Here is a 12,258-nt window from a genome sequence, read left to right on the forward strand (position 1 = left end):
TAATCGATTAATCAAGAAAGTAATGGACAGATGAATTGTTGATGAAAATAACCATTAGTTGAATTACAGTTATTACAAAGAGTGTGTCTGTGGCAAAATTTATGGAAAAAAGTATTACAAAAACCTTGATGGGTGAAGACATTAGACAGATAGCTTAAAATGCCCCAATATAGAAAAATACACCGAGTTACGGTACAGGTTTTAGAACATTATTGGTATTTAAGGGAGAACAGGGTACAGGATGTCAGAGGAGATGTCACCCAACTGCATTATTCTGGACATTATAACATCATGCATATGTAACACTAGCCAGTCATGACTTTTAATCAGATTTACTAACTTCTCACCACATTCCCAAAACTTTCAAGTCAGAGCGTTAACATCAGTCCACAGCAGCCACACTGACAAGACGGCCTGCAGCTGTAACTGCAGCCTCAGACATCTCTAAACATCAGAGAATTGGGCTGATTAAATGTCTATCACTCAGTCACAAGGAATGTAATGAGTCTGTCAGTAAGCTTGGCCCTTACTATCATTCATTTCAGTCATTTCAGCATTTGCTGACAGCAAATCCATTTAAAATATGTCAGGGAGCAATGGAACAAGAAAGAGCAGCCACAGTGAGCTGTCAGCTGAAGAGCTGCAGGCGACAGACTGTAACCTCTCAGCCAGGTAAGAAGCTCCTGTCACTCTCACTCTTCACACACTCAGCAGAATATCAGATCACAGTTGTTCACAGAATGATGGAAAAAGGGCCAATTATTGCCTGACTTCGTCATTAAAATGACAGCAAGTTTGTTTTGCTGCCCCTGGAATTCTGGGACTTGTAGTCTGAAACCACAAATCGGCTGTTCCCACCAGAAAGATGTCACAATAATGGTGCAACTGCATACTGTTGTTAAAACTGATTATAGTTCATAATATTTCCCTGCCAAATTACAGATTTGAACCAGCATTTTTTACTTAATATCTATTATTATGGAAATCCACGTAGAAGTCTGTTTACACTGATAACTAATAAAAAATAACAATGACAGTGTAAATATTTCATAAAATATTACACTATAGTAGTCTCATTACGCCTAAATAAATAGAATCTATTTTCTTTTAAGGTCTAGCTCCATACGGTCTGCTTATGACCCTGGACAAGTGTAAATGAAGACACCTGGCAGATAAAGGCATGTTTAATATTCAATAAACAAAAAATAATAATTATTATTTTGACTTTTCTTTAAATTTTTCCTCACATTCTGATATTACTAGTTTCTCCCACTGATACAAGCTCGGGGACAACAAGATCTAACGCTAACATTTGACATGTTATTAGGTAATATGTTGAAAGGGAAATTATTTATTCATCAGTAACATTGCCGAAACATCCACTGGATTTTTCTGTTGCGTAAAAGCTCTTGAATTATGTCAAACGATGACCGTGTGTTCGCCTATATGCAAAAAAGGCTAGAATTTAGAGATTTTTCAGCGGAGTTTGGTATGACGTTATCTTCCGTACAACAGGAACTTATTTGGATGACAAGTACCGTTACACAAATAGCTTACAAAACCTCGGAACACTGTCTGAATCGACAGCACAATCCATGGAAGTTACATGTAAGTATTTAAAGTTAAAGGCTACTTCTCGTGTTTTCCACCTGCAGCTGACCCTCCACCGCTCTCTGCGAACACACATCCAAACAATTGTTGTTATGAAGAAGCGATAACAGGCTGCGGCTCCTACCTGACTGGCTTTGTGGAACTGTTTCTTCAGCCCGGCCACAGACATGTTGGACAGACGTGTAGCTTCACCTCCTTTGGAAACGTTCCCTGAAACACTGGATACAAGTGGAGAAAGCTACGGTAAAGAAAGAGCCAGGCGACTCCACAACACTGCAACCATCAGTCACCAGCGTTCAAGATTGCAGCAAGACCTGAGCTGCGTTAAGTTCAGGCAGCACAGAGCGACACAACCGGAAATGATTTTATTGTCTTAAAAATAAAAGTCTCACTTGAACGCTGAATAATGACAGTAGTTGTTTATAAAATGTTATTGCTCAGATACTGTCAACAAGGAGAAAATTTTAATCCTTCTTAATACAGTGTTTTTAGTTGTGAGTGACATTATGACTACATAATTATCCTTTTTGCATTAAATTTTGTTCCTATTTCTTTTTCTGATTTCATATTTTAGTTTTTAAATTTGGCCCATGCTATCAAGTGTGCTGTAATGCCTGACAACTGCATTTGAGTTGAGTTTTAAGCCTAAATAATGATGCAAAGCATCACTGGTGGACTCAGATGTTTGCCCCCCTTGGTGTCCTGTGTTAGGAAAAAAAAGTGCCCTTTTGGATCCCCCTATAGCAGATAAAACATGATAAAGTGCCCTCTGTGGTGTCCTTCCAGTGGACAAATCATGATTCAGTGCCTTCTAGGAGACCTTACAGAGGAGGAAATGTGGGGGAAAAAAGTCAAAAGCAGACAAAATGCTGCAAAAGTGCCCCCTCAAATGCTCCTACGGTGAAAGAAACATGATACGGTGTTCTCTAGTGTTCACTTCCAGTACCTAAAATATGATACCTAATATAAAGTTCCCTCTGGATGTACTTCCAGTGGTTAAAATTTGAAAAAGTGCCCTCCATGGTGACTTCCAGTGGACAAAAGCACACTCTTGAATGCCCCTGTTGTAGATAAAACACGGTAAAGTTCCCTCTGCCTGGAGAAAACCTGATGTAGTGCAACAGGCTGCAATAGTGTTGTTGTTGTAGTCTAAACCAGGGATTAGAATGTTTCACCCTATAAATGCATCACAACTTTCCACTCACAGGTGCTCTTTTTATGTTCTTTCACCCCTGTCCCTCAGACAGCCTGAGTCTGTCACTGAACAGCATTGACTTTGCTCTTTTACCAATACCAGTTGTGCTACTGTAATTTTAAATAATAAATAATGATAATAATAAATAATTATGTAAGGGACACCGTTTTTTCACATGAACACTTGTCCCCCTCAAAACGAGACCACTTTTCCTACTGTTCATTTTATCAGATGACTGAATTCTTAAAATATGGTGAAGATTTTCCATCACAGATCTCCTCTGACCACTAACCGGATTGTCCAGTTTATACAAATCCTAACTGTGCCTAAGCCTAACTGTGGTCATAATCAAACTCATTCAAGACTAGAATAATTTATTCTTTATTTCACTCCAGGAAACAGACTAATTTTATACATCAGTAATTTTCACTAATGTGTTAAACAGTAGTCTGAGGGCCCCCAGGGGTCTGTGGCACTCTATCAGGGAGGCCATGCAAAGGTTTCTGATTCATTCATTTAAATTATCATGATATAAACATATTTATCTATTTACAAAGGATGCCATAGTTAAACACATAGAATAATATTTATATTCTTAAATCTAAAATAGTTAACAGATTAGGTTCTGATCTAGCAGTCAATAACTTTCAATCACCACTTAACTCGCTGGTAATATTTTCTATCTTGTAAAGGGTTCTTGTCTGAGATATTGGGCAATGGTGATTTTATCTTGAAAGTACAAACCGGAAGTTGGAGTTACGTGCTGTTTAGTGAGTTTATGAGCGGCGGAGGAGTAGAGGGTTTCCTGAATGGCAGAGATGTCGCCACTTCTCAACCCCTATTGGCTGACAGCTGCTCGTGCGCAGGAAACGGCGGCGTAGAGATGATGACTTCAAAGGCGTCGGAAATATCCTGACGACCCACTAACGAACTAAAACGACACGGTTAAGCACCTCTATAGATAATAAAAACTTATTATAACCTGCGACCAGTGAAGTATACACATGTTGTGTCCACTGAACCTCTAAAATTTCCGAATATTAAAGACAATTCACGAATGAAATCAACAACGACAGTGGAAAGTAAGTGGATAAAATAAAGTGGAAAATTGAATTTAAAAAAAGAATAAAATAAAATAAAATAAAATAAAGAACTATGGGCCTTTATAAGTAATAAGAAATAAATATTATTCAATAAATGAGGTTAGTAAAATTCAAATTTGATTTCAACAATAACAATGGGAATGATCAAAGAACTTTTCATACAAAAGGAATTGTAGCACAAAGTGCTTTACAATCATAGCTAAGAGAATACCCCCCCACCCCCAACCCCGCCCACACACCCACACACAGGATCACACAAACCCATACAATCAGCACTCATGTTACATCATGATAATGAGGAAATTAGATAGAAATTACAAGCAAACAAGCAAACAAACAAATGGAGATGGTGGTGGTATTCAATATAGCAAAATATATTTTTACATTTCTAAATATTTGTGTCCCATTGATTTCTTTTGTTGTGGCAGGAGTTTGGCTGCAACTAACTAGTTGTTGACTTTTCTAGTTGATTAAATGGGCAGCTATTTTCTAAATTAATCGATGTTTGCATGAAAAATGTCAGAAAAATGTTGATCAGTGTTTCTCAAAGCACAAGATAATGTCCTCAGATAGATTATTTTGTCCACAACTCAAAGATATTCAGTTAACTGTCAGAGGAGTAAAGAAACCAGAAAATATTCATATTTAAGAAGCTGAAAATAGAGAATTTTGACTTTTTTTCTTACAAAATTACGCAAAGCAATTCATCGATTAATGTTAGGGAATTAAGAAGTGCCTGAGTTGGATCCCCCAGCTCCCCGGCTGGGTCAGGGCCTTTCCGTGCGGAGTTTGCATGTTCTCCTCATGTCCACGTGGATTCTCTCCAGGTACTCCGACTTCCTCCCACAGTCCAGAGACATGCATGCTAGGTTAATTGGTGACTCTAAATTGCCCGTAGGTGTGAATGTGAGTGTGAGTGGTTGTCTGTCTCTGTGTCAGCCCTGTGTGAACTGGCGACTTGTCCAGGGTGAACCCCGCCTCTCACCCAATGTCAGCTGGGATAGACTCCAGCAGCCCACGATCCATACGGAATAAGCGGTTACAGAAAATGAATGAATGAATGTTTTTTCCAGTCTTTAGGCAACATGCAAAGGCCTTGGAGCCATTAAGAGGCCTACACTTACTTTTAACAGACATACTGTCTCTCCTCCAGAGAGTAGATGCAGCTGTCTTCTCCTTTCAGATAAACAAGGGAACAACCTGATAGTGTTGCTATGGCGGCTGAGGTTGGAGACCTGTTGTCTTGTCTCTCTGAATGGAGAAGGTGTAACTGTAATCTGGTTTGAATAACACTGACCCTGAGTTGTGGAGCCAGGGGCACAGAACTGTAGTCTCAGGTCTTGTGTATTCATAATTGCTGTGCTTGGATTTACAGACCAATAGGCTAATTCAGTGTGTTGGGTCTGACCTTATTTGGGCATAGGTTCATCGTGTCCTCGTCTGTGAATGTTTAAAGACTCAGAAGACTGGAACTCCAGAACTGAAGGGAACATCATTACCAACTATGTACTGGTTATTCCGTCATTCTTCTTGATCAAGTATTATTAAACCAGTTTCAGTGTAAGACATATTGGACTCCTGTGTACTTCCTTCCTCTGATGTATGGGCAAAGGATAAAATCCACAACAATTAACAAAATAGTTGACTTGTTGCAGCTCTAACAGGAAGGGACATATCTGGCATCTGCTGTGATACTGATGTATATTTGACATTGTGTTAAGTGTAGTTCTGTTTCCACAGCTTCTTCATCACAGTGAAAACAGTCTGTCCTCTCTGTGCAGGTCTGCTTGTGTCTGTCCTTCTCTCTCATCAGTCTGTGCTCACTGAGTCTGAACATTGTCAGTGTTTTACTATCAGTGACTGTGGTCAGGTAGTTTGTCTCAGTATACTGTCTGCTTAGGGACAAATATGTCTCTAAGTTGTGTTGTGAGTGTGTTGCATCAGTGATGCATGGGTCTAATCTTGTGAGTGACAGTGTTACTGCTCTGAGGCTGGCTGAGGTTTGTGATCATTTAGATTAGAAGACTGCTTCAAAAACATCCTATTCTGTCATAGAACATTTCTCAGCTGCCCACATGTTTTGACCAACGTTTTACTAAACTACAGTTGCTGTAATTATTATTCTTGCATCAGATAATCAGCTCTCAGGGAAGTCATGGCACCTCTAAGCACCTAGACAAAAGCAAATATTCCTTGGTAGGAAAGCAGCCTGGCTGGATGGTGCAAGATCTAGACATCTTGCTGGAGCTTTACTTTGACTCTGCTGCCCTCTGGTGGTACAGTCTGTCTTCACAACTCATTAAAAAACAGGATAGAGATGGCTCCACAGCTTAGTTGGATTGTGCTCAACACATGTAGACCCAGCACATGCTCAAAATCTCTGTTTTCTTACAGCAAAAGAGTATTTATTCAAATTAAGTCTGCAGTTCCTTGTTACTCAGCGCATAACTGTAACATAATTATGTAACAATGGGCAGCTCAGCTGAGGTCACACCTTTAAGATGGAGTTTCATATAGCTGTAGGTTTGCAGCAAAATGACAGGTGTATTACAGGTGTGTTCTGTGGATGAATAGTTCTTGGGGTCTTCTCTGGTGGCAAACATCCCAGGACATGACCGCTTGTAAAATCACACTTCATTCAAGTAAACTGCACTCATTTTGGCACACGTGCAAAAGAGTGAATATATTTGTCTACAATTTGCACAATAACCACGTGCATACAGCTCATTGATCAAAACTGATGAGTGAAACAGTCAAACTCTTCACAACATTCTGTTTGAGCCATCACATGAAAAATGATCCATTCAGTTATCAAAATCTGTCAGACATACATGTATAGTCCATAAATAAATATGTACTGTATATAATGTTTGCTAAATTGACAAATGAGCTGCCATGTGACATAATGACTGTCAGATCTTCTGTATATGACTTTACATGAAAAGCCAAAGGTGATTTCTCTGTTCACAGTAAACCAGAGCTGTAGTCAAGGGTAAACAAATTTAGTTGATCACCTCTTGAAATGAGGCTGAGAGTTTATTCATCTATTTTGAGATCAACTGTATCAATCAATAAGGGGGGAAATGTATTCGCCACGACAACTCTGCATGTAACACATTGCTACACAAATAAATTTAATGTATAGCCTAAATACAAATGCTTTTCACACTGCAGGGCTATCCTTACCATGGGCTAAGACTTAACCCTGGGATAATTTTCTCCTTTTGGGGAGACAATATGATTCACACTGCCCCCAAGCCTCTGTGCAGCTGCTGCAGGATTGCCAGGATTGTGCCACTGTGAAAGCTCTTGTAGCCTAGACTAACAGCTCCCTTAACCCGGGGCTAAATGCAGAGTGAAAAGTGTACAGTGTATACAGTGTATATCCATTTATGTGGACTACAGTATTGTGCAGTATTGGTGAAACCTAAATCTAAAAAGCTCAGCATTTAGTGAGACAAGAAATTACGGAGAAAAAAATACAGAAATTATATATGAGAAATATTTACAGGCTTGTGAGCCATCATGGTGAAAAAACGTATGAACATTTTGAGCAGTACGGCTCACATAATGACAAGACAACTTTGTGTTTTGTAGGCACTGACCAATTAACTGACACAAAAACATACTGTAAACAGTTGTAAAAAATGCACTCAGACTTTAGAGAAAGTTAAGACAGTGTCAAAAAACTAACAGCAGCAGTCACAACATACATAAGTATAAGATTTCTTACAGATCAACCACAGGGAGCAGAAGGTGCACTGGTATCACCTGGACAGTTTTGCTTATATGCTAATGAAATGCAAATCATGGATTCACAGGACAGTTATAAATATGCAGATGATATGGTGTTAGTTGGTGACACACTGCCCAGAATCACAGGCGTGGCTTGGAAAACTATTGGCAAAGAGCAGAAACTACTGTGGTGATTATGTGAAGCACAGGTGAAACAAAAAGCCTGACAAATTGTGTCTGATCCTGTTCATCCACCTTTTAAAAAATTCATGAACTGCCTTCAGGAAGACGCTGTCGAGCCACTGCAGCAACCACAAATATTTATAAGAAGTCTTTCATACCAAATGCAGTAACTTTGCTAAATTCATAAACATGATTCAGACTGCAGCCACGCCTATTATTGTTATCTGCACTGTGCAAGTTCTGTTATTGTGTGTATTGCAATTCGTTATTTACAGTTTTTTCCAAAAATATTACACAGTTAGTGAAAGCTGTTACTGAAGGAACAAAATCTCAGCTCAGATCTGCACAACTATGAGCACATTCTCAGCTGCACACTTTGTACAAAACACCACACTATTTTTTTCCAAATCACTAAACACACTTCTCTACATTAGGCACAGAAATCTAACACAATGTCACTTCTTTGCTCTTTCAAAACACTGCCTTTCAAAATACAACAAAAAATATATATATAATTTTTATAATATAAAAATAATATACCCAAACACTGTGGTTCCTAAACTGGAGTGCAAAGCCACTGCAGTTTGCTGATTCTATCCTTTATTCTTTGATTTCACTGAAATTAATCTTTTGAATCTTTTTTAGTTGTTCCACCCCCAATTATTGTTTATGACTGATAAAAATTGTGAGGTTTGGGGGCACAAACCTTTGTTTTTGCTCCTGAAAAGTGGGGCATGCCAAAACCACTGTCCTAACAATACCTCTAAAAAAACAGACTATTTCATAAAAAAAAGTAGAAATATTTAGACTGAGCACAGCAGTGTGTGACTGGTTCAGATCAGAAAGTCAGATCGTATGAGGCATGTGTGTGCTGTATGGTGACAAAGTTGGGTTTTTACTCATTTTTGTACAGCTTTGAATGAGGTGTTTCATTTAGCAAAAGATCTGAGGTGTTCTGCTACCTGTGTGTGTGTGGTTGTGTGAACTGTGTGTCGTGTTTTGACAAAATGAGTCCTCTTTTCAGAATCATGTTTAAGCAGTTGAAAAAAACTATAACTGCAGCTGAATGAGTTTTTGAATGTATTTGTCCTGGTTTGTGGTCAGTGTTGTACAACAAACCCAAAAATCACACAAAAGTAAAGATATCGTGCTAAAATATGACTTCAGTAAAAGTGAAATTCACTGTGAGTGAATTCACTGCCTTACACAACACTGCATCCATAACCAGCTGATAAAACTTCCTATCAGGTGTACAGACTCTCAGGTGCATAACTGTAAACCCAGGAGGTGTATGAACAATAAAATGTTGGGACATTTCAACAAAAGCACAGATGAAAACCAACATTTCACTAAGATCAGTACAATGTAGCTACTGTACATCACTACTTTTGGTGCTGTTGTTTCATGTTTGAAACAATTCTCACCACGCTGCACTGTGACAGTTTACATTTACATATTATTTGACCTTTAGCCTAAAGCATCACACAAATGCTTAGCTAATCTTTGAGTGACATGCAGCAAAGAGAGATGTGTCTCAGTAACAGTGTGTCACATGAGCAGTAGAGCAGTGAGACCTGTCAGCAGCGCTGTCATCATGTCAGCTGTGTGGACTTATTCTAAGTTCAAGGAAGAAACAGCAAAGCAGGCATTAATGCATTTATACCATTCATTTAAATTTCATTTGAATGTCTTAATGGTGCTGAGCAATCAAAATGCTTCTAAAATGCAGCGGCATAGTAAACGCAGTGGATAGCATTTTTGCCTCACAGCAGTGGTGGGTTCAAACCCCGGTTCAGACACGGCCTTCCTGTGTAGAGTTTGCATGTTCTCCCCATGCTTGTGTTGGCTTCATTTGGGTGCTCAGGTTTCCCTCACCATCAGAAACATGTATGCTGGGTTCTGTCAGTACCTCTGACCACGGTGCTGACTTAGAAGGAGTTGACACAGCAGCTACTAGGCTGAGTTAAATACAAAGCCTCATCTAACTGTATCATTGTACTTTGTATGGCTGTGCGATGACAATAAAGCTGACCTTTACCTTAAAAGTCCTGTCTGTGAAGAAATTTGAATTTTTTGTTTCACAGTTTGAGCAGGATGTTTTTAAGATGGCTAGGTTAAGCAAAGTACATGGATCATTAAGTTATTTAAGAGAGGAGAAAGTACAGTATCAGATCAACAGATATTCAAGGACATGAAAAGTGGTACTGAGCCATCCCTACGTATTTCCACTGTGTTCTGTGCACACACATATTGCAATTGTGTGCAGTTGATGAAGATCTATTCTACATTTGATTTGTTTTTTTCTGGTTGCATGTGTTTTCTGTAAGTGCAGTGCATTTAGCTCTCAGGTCTCCACAAGAAAGCTTAAGGTTCCATTTAGTGTTGCAGAGCTTTTCCAGTGAGCCAACATGCACAAGCTGAATGGAACAGACCCTTAAGCACAGTTTTTGCTAACAGGCATCTGTCAGTACTGAAGCCACTTTTTCTTCATACAGTCTACATGCATCTTGGTCAAACAGTTATTGCCACCTCCAAAACTCACTCAAACCACCAACACTTTATACATGTGTGAAACTGACAACAATTCTTTCTCAGAAAGCACATAGTGATACTGAGCCGAAACTGAATTACTTAAATGTTGAACTTTTATCTTTGATGTGTGAATGACTCTGAATGAACATAAATCAGCATTTCATTACAGAATAAGAGTAACACTTTCACTTTACTGACTGTTGTAAAGTATATGTCACAGTTTGCTTTAAAATACTTTACTGTATATTTTCTGTAGGTAATTTACAGGTTTCTTTCATGATTACTTCAGTGCAATTTTGAAAATAGGACTCATTTTGTCCAAACGCTAAACACAATTCACCCAACCACACACACAAGTAGCAGAACAACTCAGATCTTTTGCAAAATGAAACACTTCATTTAAAACTGTACAATATATACTTAAAACCCAACTTTGTAACCATACAGCACACACTGATTTTGTTTGAACCAGTTAGCAGTACGGTGCTCAATTTAAAACATCTTTAACATTTCTACTTTTTTAAATGAAACAGTCTGTTTTTTCAAGATAGTCCAGATGAAGAACATGAATATATGGATCAAACACAACACAAAAGACAGTCCTGCAACACCAATGAAAATAATTATTTCTCTCCACATTGTAAAATCAGTCAATACATCCATGTATTTCCAAAGTTTGTATTGTGCACTGAAAATCAGAGCAGAATATTCTAAATAGCACATAAACACAGCAACAACATTTGTGGAGACAAAAGAGAAAGTATGACCTACACTCCTACCTACACTCTACTGATTTTAGACAAAAGTTGTTTTTTTCACCTTTGCTCATGTCAGAATGTCCAAATAACTGTTTCAGCAGCAACAGAGTTTACAACATGATCAACTAATGTTGCCCGAATCACATTTGATGAATTTGGTCCTTGTTTCTTTGTTCACAGACAGGTCCACTCACCACATAGCTCTCATGCCTCACTGGAGAGTTTACAGTAAAGCACCTGAGTGTCTGAACACATGATGACGGCCATGTTTGATCCACTGTTTGAATTGTTGTATTTTGAAAGGTTTGAACATCATGTTAGATTTCTGTGTCTAATGTAGAGAAGTGTGTTTAGTGTGTTTTGCACAAACTGTAAAGCTGAAAATGTGCTTATAGTTATGTAGATCTGGGATGAGTTTTTGCTTCTTCAGTGTCAAGTGTTATTTTTCATTTTAGTGTGCAAGCAATTGTGAAAAACTGTATTCTGTTCTGACAGTGTGTTTGCATTTGAAAAATGCACTGCCGATATATAGAATTTTGCAGGCGGTGGAGTATAAATGAGAAAAAGTTGATGGATTTTGGAAGATGTGGTTGCTGAATGAATTTTGTGTGATAACAATGAAAAATGATTCCTAGTTTGGTCAACACAGACTTCTATTTCACTAACTATGTGAAGAGTTTTGACAGTGTGACTTCAGTTTTGACAGATACTTGTTAGCAGTCAGGGGGGAAAAAACACCCTGCAGTATCACTAGTAACACCTGGGTCTATTGCAATACATTATTCACATGACATATTGTTGACCAGGGCTGGGAGGGTTACTTTAAAAATGTATTCTGATACAGTTACTAATTACCTGTTAAAAAATGTAGCCAGTAATGTAATCTAAGTATTACAATGTTAATGTATCTTGATTATTTTCCATTAATTCCATTAAAGATTACCTCAGTATAAAATATGGTGAACTTTTTTAGGCTAATATAGTGTTTGGGGCTGAAACTAATGATTATTTTCAGCAATGATTAGTCAGTCAATTATTTTGTTGCTGTTTGGTCCATACAGTGTCAGAAAATGGTTAAAAAAGTTCATCAGAGTCCAAGATGATGTCCTCAAATGTTGTTTTGTCCACAACTCAAAGTTAT

General features: G+C 38.2%; 1 protein-coding gene across 2 annotated transcripts in view; it reads right to left on the reverse strand.

Moving 5' to 3' along the window:
- The window catches only part of sh3gl3a (SH3-domain GRB2-like 3a), a 54,517-nt gene extending 52,592 nt beyond the window's left edge, over positions 1–1,925 (reverse strand). For both annotated transcript variants that reach the window (XM_084722463.1, XM_084722455.1), the window contains exon 1: positions 1,736–1,925. In XM_084722463.1, the coding sequence (XP_084578589.1) occupies positions 1,736–1,780 (45 nt within the window). In that variant the 5' untranslated portion in view covers positions 1,781–1,925. The remainder of the gene's footprint in view (positions 1–1,735) is intronic.
- Positions 1,926–12,258: the final 10,333 nt, after the last annotated feature.

Source organism: Lutjanus erythropterus, chromosome 1, assembly GCF_056507025.1.
Source record: "Lutjanus erythropterus isolate fLutEry1 chromosome 1, fLutEry1.hap2, whole genome shotgun sequence".
In the NCBI taxonomy this organism is placed as follows: domain Eukaryota; kingdom Metazoa; phylum Chordata; class Actinopteri; order Lutjaniformes; family Lutjanidae; genus Lutjanus; species Lutjanus erythropterus.